General features: G+C 40.5%; 1 protein-coding gene across 1 annotated transcript in view; it reads right to left on the bottom strand.

Moving 5' to 3' along the window:
- Positions 1-16,505, bottom strand: part of LOC111142206 (early endosome antigen 1) — a 115,359-nt gene extending 98,854 nt beyond the window's left edge. Inside the window, exon 1 of the mRNA XM_022495233.1 lies at positions 16,453-16,505. Within this exon, the coding sequence (XP_022350941.1) occupies positions 16,453-16,476 (24 nt within the window). The 5' untranslated portion in view covers positions 16,477-16,505. The remainder of the gene's footprint in view (positions 1-16,452) is intronic.
- Positions 16,506-17,470: the final 965 nt, after the last annotated feature.

Below are 17,470 nucleotides of genomic sequence, written 5' to 3'. Positions count from 1 at the left end.
GCTTGCTCTAAGTCTTCAACCTTGAAAATGGTCACTAATACTCTTCACTAATCTCCATTATAATTCTACCACCTTTAAACTTGTCTCATAATTCATTTTTGCTAATTACTTCCTTTTGTCCTTAGAGTTCCTTATTTCTAGCCTTCTTAAAACTGAATATATCCTGATCCATATTAAAGTAGAAGGCTCACTCAGATTTTTGCAATAATATGACCTAGAAAATTTATGGTACCAAATAACTCCACAGATGATTCTCTATCCATCATACAACCATATACAATAACAGTAAGCTTCTTGGGGCACTTGGCTGGCCCAATAGGTAGCACATGATAGGCAGACTCTTGATGTCCAGATCCTGAGTTCAAGCCCCATGTTGGGTAGGGTTACTTAAAATAAATAAATAAATAACTTTTTAAAAAAAAACAGTAAGCTTCTTTACCAATATATCACACATTTAACTCTAACTCATTTGTATCAGCTGAGAACAATTCCTATTTCTTGAAATGTGAGCAATTCCACCTAACCTAGAGCCATTCTACAACTTTAATGAGCAAGCAAATACAGCCACCTATATTGTTAAACTACTGATCCTAAATAGAGTCCATTCCTTGTTCAATTTGCCTTTCCAAGTGGCTTCTAAGGCTATGCCCCCTGTTGCATCTAATTCCAACCCTTTCCAAAATTTCTCAAGTGCTAACACACAATATACTTCTGTATCCTAAGTCTTTCCTGCTGGCCTACTGACACACTATACTACACTATGCCAGAGAAGGGGGTCAGAAGCATATTCTTATTAAATGACTGGCTCTTGTTTTCAGCAGGGTCTGTCAAGTGTTCCAAAAACAGAAGTCCACCTAAATCTAGGAAGAGTGATTCAAAATATAGAAGTTGGAATCACGCAGACCTGTATTCAACTTCCAGTTTACCCACTTAGAAGTTCTGTAGATTTATCTAACTTCTCTAAGCCCAAATTCACATTTGTAAAGTGGAACTAATAATGTCAGCCCTACAGCCCTACAACCCACAGGTTGTAAGAATTAAATTAAATTAAATAATACATTTAAAATGTTTAAACCAGTGCCTAGCATTTGATAGATACATTATAAATAATAGTCACTCATCATATTAAGACTTGAATCAAACTTTAAAAGCTGGAGAGCATCTCAGAAATTATGTTCCAATTTTATCACTTCATAGATGATGAAACTAAGCCCCTAGAAAGTACAACTGGCTTACCTGACATCACTCTGCTATCTAGTGGTAAAGGTGCAATTAAAACTTAGGTTTCCCAGGTCCTAATTCAATATACTCTCTACTAACCAAAATATTTCTTGGTCACCTGTCAATACCCATCAAGACACTTAATTTCTCTAATCTCAATTTCTTCAATGATAAATTACAGGGACAGATTGTGAATCATGAGTAAGGATCCTTCCAGCTCTAAAATTCTCATTCTATGATTCATCTGGGTTCTAAACTGGCTAACTTAAAAGTATGTCCCTATAAACAGTCAACTATATTTCCGGTCTCAATATGTACTTTGCTAATGGTTACATAAAAGTAATTTTACCTCTCAAAAGAAGCCAAATCAAGAAAGAAAGATAGGAAGAAAGTAAGGAAGAAAGGGGCAGCCAAGTCAATGAGAAACTGAGATTATTAAAATTATGTTATTAGTAACTAAATTGAGTTTGTAGACTGCACACAATTAAGTCAATGTTTAAGGGTTTTTTAAATATTTAACTATTTTTAAAATATCTAACATAGGGATGCCTGGGTAGCTCAATCAGTTAGGCATCTGCCTTTGGCTCAGGTCATGATTTCAGGGTCCTGGGATCAAGCCCCACGTTGGGCTCCTTGCTCAGCAGGGAACCTGCTTCTCAGAACTTCTGCCTGCAGCTCCCACTGCTTGTGTGTGCACTCTGGCACTCTCTCTCTCTCCCCCTCTCTGACAAATAAATAGATAAATAAATCCTTAAAAAAAATCTAACATATAATTAAATATCTAACATGTAGTTAAAACTGAGCTACATATTTGATGGAAATTTAGAGTATTTTTTTTAAGATTTTACTTATTTGAGAGAGCTAAAGAGAAAGCATAAGAGCAGGGGGAGTACACAGTACTTTAGAATCTAACAAATTTTCATCTACTGGCTATGGATTCCTATTGTAAGAAATATGTAGAATATCAGTTTCAAAGAAGTAGAACATAAAGTTCATAAAATTAAAATCATCCCAAATATAATCATCTTTTATCATACAAAAATCCCTAAGAAAGACTATCTCAACAGCAGATGACTTATAATTTGAGTTCCCAAGGAAACAGACTCTGACACTCTGAAATCTACAAGCAGGCTTACTGGGGAATGCACTCAAGAACACCTGTGTGGACACAAGGGAAGCACGACTGGGCAGAGGGCGAAGATAAACAGTACTGATGAGGAGCAGTTACAGCAGCAGCCTCAGTTAATCCTCCCAAGAGTCCTGAAGCTGATGGCCCTTCACAGAAATGCCAAATCAAGGCGGGAGGATGATTCTTTGTATTACCCACATCAGCCAACAATGAGGCTGCTTCCAGGAAAGGGACATAATCTTGGGTGAGGAAGCTTCTTTCTATTAGGGTAACTCCCACAGAAGGACACAGCTATGAGCCATCAGCAGCCATGACTCTAGGCAGCTAGGGCAATGTGTCTCTGTCTGAAGGAAGACCTAAGTGCCACGTCAAAGTACCCACTGCAACAAATGCACCTTACTTGCATTTGAGATACTTATAAAGGGCTATACATGGCGGAGTGGAGGGAGACAGTGGATATCTCGGTAAAGAAGGAAAAGACATACTATCTTCTGGAACCTACTACATGTATGGCAGGTCCTGTGACAGTCGTCTTACATGAGTTATCAAATTCTATCACTGAATCCTTGTTTCCTGTAGACAGTTTTTTCTCAGCAAAAATGCTAGAAAACAGGGAAAAAGTTATTTGCATGTATTATATACCATATTTAAAATGCTCCTTTAGTGTGGCAAATGATGGTTTTCAAATAACAGTCTTACCCTAACAGCACTTCAGAAATCACTGGGTGGTGTGCTCAGTGGACAGAGAAGGAAGAAACACTCAACGATTTGCCTAAGACATGAACTCAAGTCCCTTGCTTCCAAATTCAGTGATTTCTCTACTTACTTTGGTGACTTTATACTCAAAAACTTAATAAAATAAAATAAAATAATCCTGAGGCATGAATCTTATTTTAAAGCTCAATACCAACTTCTTCTGGGTCATTTGCATTTTCAAAATCATAAACATAAGGAACTTGAGTTTTATTCTAGTAAAAGAAATGCCAACTGGTAGTCTGGCTAAATGAAATATTCTATCCTTCTATTAAAAATAATAGCTAACAGGGGCGCCTGGGTGGCTCAGTGGGTTAAGCCGCTGCCTTTGGCTCAGGTCATGATGTCAGGGTCCTGGGATCGAGCCCCGCATCGGGCTCTCTGCTCAGCAGGGAGCCTGCTTCCTCCTCTCTCTCTGCCTGCCTCTCTGCCTGCTTGTGATCTCTCTCTGTCAAATAAATAAATAAAATCTTTAAAAATAATAATAATAATAGCTAACATATAACCTCTATGATGGGCATGAAGCCAAGCACTTTGTCTACATTATGTCATTTAATGCCTGTAACAATCCTTTGAATAAAGTCAAAGGGATTGCTCCCATGTAGCCAACGGGGAAAAATACAGTTAAAGAAGCTAAATAAGTTGTTAGCTAAGATTACAAATGTAATGCACAAAGCTGGGCCTCGATCTGACTTCAAAGCTTGTGCTCTTAATGTTAAACCATCCACTATACTACAGCCCTGTGCTTCTTCTCGATTTTCCTTTTCTGATCTACTCAAATTTCTATGATGTACATGGTTTATTTTCATAACCAGAAACATGTTATTTTCAAATATTTTTTAAAATTATATTATTGCTTAAAATATGTAAAAGCTGCAGAGATAGGAGGTTATGTCAAAAAATAAATGTCTCACAGAACAAAATAAATTCATACTTCCTTATCAGATATCTAACTCAGTATGATTTCCCACTTAATTCACCCCACACAACAATGTATTCTGGCATAGCACATAAAGACAGAAATTCTTAAAACATTTTCCAAATATTACTTAAAGTCCAAATAAAGTATCACTGAGACTCTAAAAACTTTTATATTAGCACAGTTATGTAACACTTAGCCATAGTCTCTGATATTAGAGACTGAAATGAGGGGGAAAAGGGTGGTTCTAAATTTCAACTACTGCAATAGTCTATGCAACACTTAAACAGATGCCAATGCAACTAAATTATTCATGTTCTTGTATTCAATATGTCAATCAATCATAATGCAGGTGATAGCTGTGCTTCCATCCTAAAGCAAGCTATCCTACCATAGCCCATGTTGAGAACATAGTCCAAGGTAGCCAGATTATATGATTCCGTGTCTGTTGCCAATTGACCAAAGATGTGATCACCTGAACCAAACAGCAGATATTCACAAGCTAGCTAGCAGCCCATAACATGGCCCAGTGGCAAAAAAAAAAAAAAGAAAAAAGAAAAAAAAAGGAAAGAAAGAAAGAAAGAGCCCAAAGCCAAGAACAAACACTGCTGAATTCCATGCTTAGGCCTTTGAATGGCAAACTATAAAGAGAAATTATTAATTAGCCACACAAACTGGCACTAAACAGATAAACATTGTAGTCATGAGGTAAAGTCAGAGTACATGAAAGATGGCAGCAAACCAAAGCTATAACCAAACCAAAGTTTGAAAAGACCATAGACTCTGAGTATGCAGAAGTCACGAAGAAAAAAAACTACACTAGAGGGTGAGAAAATGAGCCAAGAGCGGAAACAAAAGTATATAGACACAGAGGACACAGATACATTAAGAGTCACTGAGTACTTTTTTTTTTTTAATATTTTATTTATTTGACAGACAGAGATCACCAGTAGGCAGAAAGGCAGGCAGAGCGAGAGGAGGAAGCAGGCTCCCTGCTGAGCAGAGAGCCCGATGCGGGGCTCAATCCCAGGGCCCTGGGATCATGACCTGAGCCGAAGGCAGAGGCTTAACTCACTGAGCCACCCAGGCACCCCAAGAGTCACTGAGTACTTTAACAGCTCAACTGTACATTGAAAATCTATAAAGCCCTGTCATGAAAGTCCTACCTCGGAGCCTTCAAAGCCTTGTAAAAACGTCTGAGAGGCTCAGCCCCATATTAAATGTTTGATTTTGAATTTTCATGAAATTCCATCTTTCTTATTGCCAAATGCATCCTTATAACGACTATTATGCTATTTTTGAGCTAACCTGATGGATCCTTTATTCCTAGAGCCAAATGAACTTAATCAGATAACTATTATCACTACTTCAGAACCATGGTAAAGCTCATTTCTAGAAGAATCATGTGCAAATCGTCTGTTTCATAGTACCACAACTCCTAGAAGGAATAGTCTTAAGTATTATATGACCACACTCCACTTCCAACCTCAGTTGACTAAACCATCAATGAACACCTCTGACCAGCCAGAGAACTATGCATGACCCAATGAAAAAAGATGCAGAGGACATTCTGAAGTCTTCTCTTGGGTTTGGAAACTGAGACACTGGGCCAGCCAACTACACAAAGAAGTACATAGAATTGAGCAGTCAGAAGTCCATCTGGGGTCTTGAACCCACTGAGTAAACAGAAACAAGGAGGTTGGACACAGAGAGAGACAGATAAGATGCCAGTGGTCCATGAAAGAGTAAGACAAAGAGAAAAAGTGCCTCTATCCCGGACACCATTTTCATAAGGATTAACTGCATAGCAATTCTTCTTCATGGATCACTTTGAAACTTTCCAATAAATCCCCCTTTCAACTTAAACTGAGTTAAGGAAGTTTATAATCCTTGAAAACAAAAATCATTTGTTAGAATATTGTCCAAGGATGGCAAATTTCATTCACGCATTTAATATTTAGTTTCTGCTTCCTCTACTCCATATTCCTCAGAAAGTAATCTGTGCTCCTGGATTCTACTTCCTTACTTCCCAATTTATCTTTATGACCTTCCTGAAATTGAACTAAGTACGACTCAACTGTTCCATTCAGTGGACACTTCTCAGTATTTATTTGACTTCTCTTCAAGATATGTATTTATACATATCTAATACTTGCTTCCACTTGTCTCCAGAGTGCTGGGCCTATATTTTCACCCTCCCTGTGAACATCTCCACTGGGATGGCCACACCTCTAGTTCACATTCACCTTCCTCCCCAAATCTGCTCTTCTTCCTTTATTCAGTATCTCAGTCCATTCCACTATCCTCTCACGTACCCAAACTACTCACAATCAATAAGCCCTATCAATTTTATTTTCTTAAATTTTCTTGAAAATCATTCTTTCTCTGTCCCCAAAGCCACTGTCTAAATTCAAGCTTTCATCATCTCCTGAACTGAAAACTAGAGATCCAGAAATTCCAATAAAATGGAGGGACTTGGGAATCTTTTTTTTTTTTTTTAAGAATTCCAAATGATTCAAATATGAACAATTTTAGAACTAAAAAGTCATTACTTTCTAGCCAGTCGCTCACCTAATGGAGCCATCCTCTTCTACATTGCCAACAAGCAGTCAACATATATTACTGAAAAAACACCAAGCATCAAACATTAAGTTAGATCCTATACACTGAAAAAGAAAACAAAATCCCTACCCTAAAGGAGCTCAAGTCAAGTAGGAAATAGTCAAGTAAACAAATTACAAAAATTTTCTAGATATCTAAAGTGGGATACCTCCTATATAATACATGTTTCTTGAATGCTGGATACTGTGGTGCGTACTTCATGAACATTATTTCATTTAATTTCATTTAATCCTTCAACACTGTGAGGTATATAATATCCTCAATTTACAGATAAAGCAACTGGGTCTCAGCTTGAAATTTTGTACAAGATCTTACCCTCAGGAGTGGAGGATCCCAAGGCTTAAATGATGGCCTAATACCAAAAGCCTGTTCTAATTAGTATGGGATGTTTGGGGAGAAGAAGAAGAAAAAAAAAGTAAGCAAATAACTCCCAGTGTCACTTGAAATGATCAGTGTCTACAAGTAATGGTAGGACAGCCTGAGCAGAATAAAAAACTTCTACAGAGGTATGAAGGGATGAAATAACAGGGTAAGTTATGAGAAACACAATTACTGAGAATGGCAAGGTCAAGAACATGTGCAGAGGTACGTGGATATGAGCCTGAAATTGTATAAAAGAACCAGAGCATTATGGCCTTGTGTGCCAAGGTAAAGAGTTTAGACACCTCCGATGGGCACTAATTAGTTACCAACATATTTTAGACAGATAAGTGATTTACCCAATTTACTTTATATAAAGATTACCTAGGAAAAATACTTTCAGAGGGTTTTCCTTATTACAAATTTGATCATTTAAAAACTTTCCATGGCTCCTTATTGTCATTAGTATAAAGTCCAAAACCCTTTCCAGTCTTACCTCTTACAGCGACCCCCATCCACTTGCAGATAAACTCATAACTCCCGTAATGCTGTGCTAGGCTGTTTCATGCTCTTGCATTTGCTTGGTCCCTTTCTCTAAAGATGGCTTCTCTCCCTTCCTCCTCTTTGCCTATCATTTTTAGCCTCTGCAAGGCCTTCAACAATTTCCATTCCTTGTCCTCCCCCTTCCTTCTTCTCCAACCCTTCCTTACAGGATTTGTTACTTTTTCTCTTGTCCTCACAAATTCTTCTTCTGTGTATCTATCAACACTTACCACATTACTTTGTAATTATTTAAGTATCTGTTTCTCCCATTAAAACTCAAGAGTTTTTAATTCCCAAACCAGCAAAGTAATTAGCACAGAATTAATGCCTAATAGTATGATGAATGTCTACACACCCATATCCACACAATTTTAAAAAAAGGGAGTGATGGGCGCCTGGGTGGCTCAGTTGTTAAGTGTCTGCCTTTGGCTCAGGTCATGATCCCAGGGTCCTGGGATAGAGCCACATAGGGCTCCCTGCTCAGCAGGGAGTCTTGCTTCTCCCTCTCCCTCTGCCTGAAGCTCTGCCTACTTGTGCTCTCATAGCTCTCTGTCAAATAAATAAATAAAATCTTTAATATAAATAAATAAATATTTTAAAAGGGAGTTGGAATAAGAAACGTATTCCTTGAAGAAATTTGGAGTATATAATAATAATAATAATAATCCAACATTAGCATCAGCTAACATTTACAGAGAGCTATGTGCCAGATACTGTCAAAGTCCTTTACGTATATTAATTCAGTTAGTCCTTACAACAGTCCTATGAGACAGATACTATTATTATGATCATTTTAATGAGACACAGAGAAACCAAGTAACTTGCCCAAAGCTACTCAGCTGGTAAATGGGATACAAATATCACACCAGGCAGTCTGGCCCCAGAGTTCAGCCTGTTAACCATGAATTAAACTGTCTCTTTAGCACAAGCAAAAGACCACCAGGATAAGAAGAGAAAACTCAGTTCTAGCCCTGGTTCTCTGAGATCTCAATCTCTATTCTTAACACACTAAAAATAAATCTACACGGAGAGAAAATAATTCCACTTGTTAAATTTTGTTTAATAAATTAGTAGTAACTGCATCAAACTTAAACATGTAACCAATCTGGGAAGCCTTCCCTAACATCTCAGTTTGGATCAGGGACCTCTTGCTGTATGCTCTTGGGGCTCCCTGTGCTTTTCCTTCCTAAGACCCATCCATGTGACAAAAAAGCTATGGGATTCTTTGAACAGTTCCTCTTTCACTAAGCTCCACAGTGGTTCATGTCTCTTTTACTCATCAGTGTGTCCACAGAACACAGTAGGCCCACACTAGACATCTGAAGAATAGACATGTTCAAAAGGTCTTCCCAGAGCATCTGGGTAGCTCAGTCAGTTAGGTGTCCAACTCTTGATCTGGGCTCACGTCACAATCTCAGGGTCATGAGATTGAACCCCACTTCAGGCTCTGAGCTCAGAATGTAGTCAGGCTCCAGACTCAGAATGGAGTCGGCTTGAGGATTTCTCTTCCTCTCCCTCTGTCCTTCCCCCTGCTTGCGCACATGCACACTCTCTCTCAAATAAATAAATCTTTAAAAAAAAAAAAAAAAAAAGGTCTTCTTCCCTATTCATCACCCTTTTTTCTGCTCACATTGTCATCACTCTAATGCAAATCATAATTTCTTAGTGACTAAAATATTAAAATCTCTCCTATCCGATCTCTGCCTAGACTCCCCTATGGTTTTAATATATCACATGCAGCACTGACAAATTAACCTTCCTAAAACATTCCTTCCAATACTCATTCAGTAAACATTATTAACTCCTACTTTGTGCCTGAAGAAAACCAGGATGTCACCCCAAAATATGCCACTTTGGCATACTAATTATCTTTAATTAAAGGCACTAAACAGCAGGTACACAAGAACACTCTGACCCTCTTTTCTTCCTCAAAGCAGGAGATAAAACTCTCATGTCAAAGACACCCTCACTGTACCAGAAGGAGAAAAGACATTCTCATCACCAGAGACAGAGAACTTGGGGCTGAGAAATCTGTATAAACAAACCTTATTAAACTAACCCTTATCTTCTTGGCTACTTCTTCACTATATACTACCCCTAACCCAAACCCCTCTGTCTTGTTAATTCTTCACAAATGCATTGTTTCTTTGTCTAAAAGGTATAAATACCTGTTCTGTCACTTATTGGGGTCCTCATTCTCTTGTGAAGCTGCCCATGTACATGTAAAAATTTCATAAAATTTGTACCCTTTTCTCCTGTTAATCTGCCTTATGTCAGTTTAATTCTTAGGCCCAGTCAGACACCCAAAGAAAGTAGAGAAAAATTCTGCTTCTCCTGCATACGAAATATATTTCACTGCTTAATAAAACCTTATTGATTTCCTAATGCCTACAGAATAAAGTTCAAAATGTCAAATTTATCTGCTGAAATAAATGAGAAGGAAAGCCACCCCCAGACCTGGGTTTCTAATACCATTCCCCTCTAAAAGAAATGGGGCTCCTCAGAGAAATGGCCAGTTTCAGGGCTGGGAAAAAGTAATCAATGAGCTTAAAATGCCCTAGTAGGCCAGAAAGGAAGGAAAGCTAAAAAAAAAAAAAAAGAAAGAAAGAAAAGAAAAAAAAAATACATAGAACCATGTCAAAGACACAGGGGCCACACAAAAGGGGCTCCCACTATTCAAATCTGACAGTTTGACCACCAAAATAATTAAGTACAGTGATGAGTTATAAACCATTTTTAAAAACTGAAATTATGAGTCCATGCCAATAGGAAAGAAAAAAGGAAGGTCAGAAAGAGGAAAGGGAGAGATGGAGGGAAAGAGGGAAGCAAGAACAGGAAAGCCAATGACCAAACTGGTAAAGGTGAAGGGAATGCCGAAGTGGGAAAATGATCATTTTGCAGTCATTAAGATAGATCAGGCAAGAATGAACAATGGATACAAAATTTAGGGGAAATTTTTTATAAGGAACAAGATATTTGCATGGTCTTATAAGTAAATGTCTATTAACTGCAAAAAGAAGAAAAAAATAATATTATACAGTCAAAAAGTTGGGCTACACCTTGACCTTTGACAAGATAATCAAAACTAACAGCACCTATGAAGGACTGAAAGACATCATGGGCCTCCAGATGTGATAACCTGAGACTCACACATCTTCTAGGCAACATTCTGACCCAGAATGCATAATCTCAATCTAATCACAACAAAATATCAGGTAAACATAATATGAAAAACAGTGTAGAAAAAAAAAAAAAAGTAGGAGGGGATCTGTACTCTTCATAAATACAAAAACATGTTGTGATGAAAAGCGGCTATGGGCACCTGGGTGGCTCAGTCATTGGGCGTCCACCTTCGGCTCAGGCCATGATCTTAGGGTCCTGGGACTGAACCCCATATCAGGCTCCCTGCTCAGCAGGAAGCCTGCTTCTCCAGCTCCCACTCTCCTTGCTTGTGTTCCCTCTCTTGCTGTGTCTATCTCTGTCAAATAAATAAATAAAATCTTAAAAAAAAAAAAGAAGGAAGGAAGGAAGGATGGACTACTAAACAACTAAATAACAACTTTTAACAACTAAATATAATACTTAATCCTAACTAGACCCTAAACTGGTGGAGGGGAAATGCTACAAAGGACATTATCAGATCAACTGACAAAACTAGAATTATAGATAGTAACTGAACGAATATAAATTTATCAAGTTGACCACTATACTGTGCTTATGTAAATGAATACCTATTCTTCACTGAAGTATTCAGATATAAAAGACAATAACTGATCTTCAAATGAATCAAGGGGGGAAAAAATGACACATACGGAGAGCAAGAGAAGAGAAAAGTGAGAACTGTCCCTTCTATTATTTTATTTTTCCAACTTTTTACAAGTTTCAAACTAGTTCCAAATAAAAAGTTAAAAGTTATGTATGAATTCAACTAGACCTGCACCATCCAATACAACAGCCATTAGCGACATGGGACTGTAGAAGAGTTGAAATATGGTTAGTCCAAATTGAGACATGCTGCTCATGTAAAACATACACCAGATTTCAAAGACTTAATCAAAAAAAAAAGGAATTTAAGATATCTGATTAATAATTTTTATATTGATTACATGTTGAATATTTTAGATGTATTGTGTCAAAAAATACATATTTTAAAAATTACTTTCACCTCTTTTTACTTTAAATGTAGCTACTAGAAACTTTATTTATTTGAGAGAGAGAGAGCTTGTGAGCCATGAGGTGGGGGAGAAAAGGGAGAATCACAAGCAGACTCCCTGCTGAGCACAGAGCCCAATGTAGGGCTGGATCCCAAGATCCTGAGATCATGATCTGAGCAGAAACCAAGAGTTGGCTGCCTGACAGACTGAGCCACCCAGGTGCCCCCTGTTTTACTGTTTTTAAAGATTTATTTATTTATTTATTTATTTGAGAGAGCCTTTAAATTATGTATGTAACTCACATTTGCATTGAACAGGGCTGAGCTAGACAATCAAGAATCTCCACAATGGGGTGCCACATTATCTTTGTAAATGTCCTTCTCAATTTCTTTCTGCTCTAAACATATCTCTTATCTCTAAAAGTTACTTTGTTTAAGCTACCTGACAGCAAGGACTGTATCTTATTCATTGCTGTATCCCCAGTTTCTAGCATATACCAAGTGTTATAAATATGTTTATTAAAAGGCTATATGCAAAGGAAGGAGGGAGGGCAGGAAGAATGAACTTGTTCCCATCTCCACATCTTTGCTTATACTGTTAGTCCTTCCTAAAAAGAAACTTTCTAGGACATCTCTTAAACACACACATTCTTCAAAACCCCATCTCATGTTCATTTTCTCCTAGAAGACTCCCTGCTCACACAGGCTGGTTCTGATCTTTCCTCCTCTGTCGTACTACCGGCTTCATTTTCTTTACCATTTTCTTTGGGACTTAATTATATCCTTAGGAAGAAGTTAGGTCTCATATTTTCCCCATATCTTCCACAGTGATTAGCACAGTGCTAACCATATCAATTTCAATAGTGGGAGAAAGGGCAACAAGGTGCCAGAAAAAGGAGAAATGGACTGTGCTGGGAAAATCTGGCTCTTGTCTCAGTTTTGACATCTACTGTGTTGCCTTAGATAAATCGTTAATCTGTTTTTGCTTCCTCCTTTTTAAAATCAGGTAAGACCTGTTGACCACTTTAAAAAAAAAAAAAAGCCTTTTATTTCTACAATTCTAGAATAATTAAACACATTTTTTCTTTAGCAATGTAATAACATTGCTAAAATGTACCAGTGAAAGGAAATCTAAACACAATAAATTTTTTAATTTTAATAATTTTTTAAGAAAGAAATAGCAATAAAGTTTATAAACTGCCTAAAGTACTAAATACTGATCATCTATTCTTCTGGTCATCAAGCACTGTATTTGTTCTTTCTTTTAAAGATTTTATTTTTAAGTAATCTCCACTTTCAGTGTGGGGCTGGAACCTAAACTTCCCCCCCCCTCCCCAGATCAAGAGTCACATGCTCCAGGATGGCCCAGCCAGGCGCCCCATGGTCATCAAGCACTTTAAATTCATAGTTCTCTTCAAAGGACCATTAAGCAAAACAGTCAATACATACATACTGGAGCTACCTTAAGTTTTTTTTTCTAATTCAGACCCTTTCAAGCCTCAGAAAGACAACTTTAGTAAGCTAATGGGAAAAAAAGGAGGAAGAGGAGGAAAAGGAGGAGAAGGATGAGGAGAAAAACCAAAAACAAATTTTCTGTAAAATTTGTAAAATTTCTGTAAAATACCACTGGGACCTTACTGGTGATGTTCAAACATTCTGAGTTACAAGTGATTGTAAGGACACTGTCTGTAACTTCTTTCAAAAATGCTTTTTAAAGAACACTATTCAGAAGAAAATAACAGTTAAAAGGAAAAGGTCACCTAAAAACAGAATGTTAAAGGAATGCAATATAATTTCAAAGCACAGAGCCCATTTCAAACAAATAAATTAGCAACTTTCATCTTAATTTTGTATCTTACTACCTCTGCTAAGAAATAAGATTATCTTATACATTAACATAATGTAATATAACATAATGTAAAGATTCTAGTTATACTTGCTAGTAAATACCACCTGTGGACTTAATAAATATAATTGTGGGTTCTAAACTAGTAATACAAATCACCAGATTTCTTTAAAGCGTTCATCAAAATGCCCACACAAATCACCAGATTTCTTTAAAGCTTTGATCAAAATGCCCCTATTAAACACTGAGATTTAACACTGACCCATCTGCAAGCCAAAAGCTGAACTCCTCTGAAGGGACTCCAGGTCCTCTAAGGATCTAGTCTCTAGCTACCCTGCAGCTTCATCTCTGCACATCATTTCACTTCCTAAACTTAACTGTTCACATTCTTCCTACTATTACCTGCCCCTTTCATGACTTCATGCCTTGGCATTTGCTGCTCTCTCTGCCCGACATCCTCTTCCTTCTTTGGAGCTGCGAATATGACCTCCGACCAGAAGCTTGTCCTGATGGTCCCAACACCCTCACACAGAGCAGCACTCTGGGCAGTCTTCATTCTTCTGTTACAGAGCACTGTAATTACTTTTAGATGTCCACTTCCCCTTACCTGGCTATGAGTTTTAAAGGGAGGACCCACACCTTATTAACTGCTTCCCAGTCCCTTGCATACATTTGGTGTTTACTGACACTCACCACAAATACAAAAGGGAAAAAAGTTAAGTAACTGTGAGAAACAATTCAAATTTTCCTGTAAAAGAGTATACACATTTAACACAGTGGTTCTCAATCAGGAGCAATTTTGTCCTTAGGAAACATACGGTAAAGCATGAAGATGATTTTGGTTGTCACAAAAGAGGAAAAGGATGGGGGAAGAGGGTGCTACTGGCGTGAAGTGAGTAGAAGCCAGAGGGATGCTGCTGAACATCTTAGAATGCAAAAGGACAGCTCCCCACAACAAAGAATTATCCAGTCACACATCAGTAGTGCCTTGGTTAAGAAAGTCAGTTGTCAATAACTGTCATCACAGTTATTCATCTGTGATGACCCCATATCACATCTCAGCAATAATCACAATTCCAATTCTGCAATTTCAATTAATTGAAACTTCTGTAACTGTTGTGCATGCACCAACACACAGTCTTTATATAAAAGCGGTCCTTATACAATGGTAATGCTTAACAACATTAAACCAAGAGTACTGGAAAGCATCCCGTATTTCTGAAAATTAATCTGTAACTACCAGAAGGTACTGTTTTTTTTTCAAAGTTTTGTTTTTTGTTTTGTTGTTGTTGTTGTTAGTAATCTCTACACCCAACATGAGGATCAAAATCATGACCCCAAGATCAAGAGTCGCATGTTCCCCCAACTGAGCCAGCCAGGCGCCCCTACCAGAAGCTACTCCTAAGTCAGTAAACACTTTATTTTATTTATAAACTTCAAAGCAAACCATAGGCAAACTAATTTTCGGATGTGGAACTAGGACAAAAACACAGTCAGGCATGAGGTAATCAGTTCCTCCAGGTCCGAAGGAAGAAAAATCTCCAAGTACAACGAGTAAATCATGCACAGATGTCTTTACAGTTGAACACAAGAACTGACAGCAAGAGTAAAGGGCATGCCCTTGCTATTGCCAAAATCATCGGCTTATCAAGATTTTAAAAAAACTCTGACAAAACCACTGCAAAAAAAATCCTCAGATGTCAATACAGGGTGGTGGATACACAAGTTAACTATTTCTCCCCCTGATACATGACCAAGTTTCACATGACTTGAACATTTCACAAAGCTATGCAGGAGCCAAGAACACTCCCTCCCTTCCCATATAGTGGATGACTCAACTGTCTTTGGCACATTCCTTGGCTTAATACTACAAATTCACTAATTTCTTTTGTCCTTTGAACTAGTTATTCTACTCCCTCAGTAACCAACCGAGTTTAGCCCCAACTTTCCAATCATTTACATTTTGTTGCACCCTATCAGTTAAAAAAGGGGGGGAGGAGTGGCTCTCAAAAACAAAACCTTGAGTACAGCAACTCTTGTAGGAAATGATACTCTATCATCCTACGAACTGATTTCTAAACAATACACATAAAGCTTTCCAATGCTCTTGTCTCTGTATCTTAAAGGTTTTGCCTGCTTTCCCACACTGGCAGAAAGTGAAGGAGTAAGTGTCTATCACTGGATGAAGCTTACTGCGAATTTATTCTGGGAGAGCTCAAAAAAGGTTCTGGGCTGAGAGGGCGAAACGCATTTTTAATTGGGGGAAAGAAAAGTTTCCAACAGTGAGTAATATCTTCCTTCTCAGCTGATTTTGCCAGTAAGTGTAGGTACCACGACTGGGCCCGAGCTAGGCCGGGGTTCACCACATTCCCCAGCAAAACCGCCGCCGAATGTGGCAGGTGCGTGCAAAGTTGGGGGGCGCGGTGGGCGGGGAGGGCGGAGAGGCTGAGCAAGCCTCCCGCAATCTCCCACGGGGCGCTTTCCACCCGGCTGGAGGCACTAACTCTGCATTTGCACTGCCATTCCCGGAGCTGGAAGGAACGCGCCGGCACCACACCCTCCCGCCCAGCCGCCCGTCTCACTGACAGCCCCGCGCTCGGGAGCGCGGCGCCGGGCCTGAGTGCGCGGGGCCGCCGGGGACTCGGCGCCCGCCAGGGGTCTGGCCTGCCTGCCCCGCCGCCGCCGCCGCCCCACCCGCCCTCCCTGCCCCCGCGGCCCGCCCCCGGGGCGGACGGCCGAGGCCTAACCACCTCCCGGGCTGCGGGGCCTACAGAAGGAAGGAGCCCGCGCTGAGGAGCGGCACCCGCGCCGCCGCCTCGGCTCCTCAGCTCGGCGGCGGCGCCCGCAGCCCCGGGCTCGGGCTCTCCCGCTCACGTGCTGCCGGAAAGACGGTTTCACTCTCTTACCCTCTGCAAAATCCTCCTAAACATGGTTTAAACACCACCCGGGCCGCCGCGGTGACTCTCCGGACCCTGCGCGGGACCACTCACTACTCGGGGGTGCGCAAGCGGGAGAGACTGAGTCGGGAAGGGACGGGGGAGGAGGTCGGGGCTAGGCGGTGGCGGCAGCCGCTCGGGCGGCCCCGACTTCCCCACAGGCGGTGAGAGGGAGCGCGCGCCAGCGAGCGACGAAGTAGCCTGCGAGCGCCCGCCCGCCGGCCGGGCCGCCCCCGTAACTGACAGCTGGGCGGACCCGCCCGCCGCTGCCACGCCCTCCCGGCCTGTCCATCCGCGAGGGGCGGGGCCTCAAGGGGCCTGGCCCGGAACTGCGACCAATCGGAAGCGGCGGCGGCGTGGGCGGCTGCGTGACGGACAGGCGGCAGGACGCTGGCGCCGCCGCTCCTTCCGGCGGGCAAGAGGACGGCGCGGCGGCGGAGCGCACTCCCGCACTCCGTCAGAGGCCGTGCCCGCGCGCCGGCCGCGAGCCCGCTGGGGAGGTGGGTGGGGAGACCTGGGCCCGGCTAGGGGATGTCCCTGACCTCCGCGGGAGGAGGGGTTCGGGGGTGGGTACCTGCGGCAGCAGCTCAGGCCGCTTTGTAAAATTTGTCGGCATGACCCTGGTCTTGACCCTACCCTCTACTGGATCCTCGTTTCTGCTGGGAGCGCTCAGACCCTGGGTGAAAGCGAAGGATAAAATCGCAGACACGACCTGTCTGTGTGGCTTCCCTCCTCTTGGTCAACCTCTGGCTTCGTTTCTCTGCTCCTTTGCTTCTAATTTCAGCCAAAGAGAAAGTAAAGAATCAGAAGAAAGAGTAGGAAGAAACTGGAATTTGACTTGGCAAGAGAAGTTTAAGGTTGTCCTTTTTGGGCCATAGCACCAATATTTAATCGACTGATGTCGCTAACGTGTTACATTCTCTTCCTCAAGCCCTTGTGTGGCCCATTCTCCTAAGGAATATTAAGTCTTATTTTGGTAATAGTCATA

The sequence above is a fragment of the Enhydra lutris genome, unplaced genomic scaffold (genome assembly GCF_002288905.1).
Source record: "Enhydra lutris kenyoni isolate GAN:26980312 unplaced genomic scaffold, ASM228890v2 scaffoldscaffold7, whole genome shotgun sequence".
NCBI classification, from domain to species: Eukaryota; Metazoa; Chordata; class Mammalia; order Carnivora; family Mustelidae; genus Enhydra; species Enhydra lutris.
Note: the sequence above shows the minus strand (reverse complement) of the source record. Positions and strands in the feature narration are given on the sequence as shown.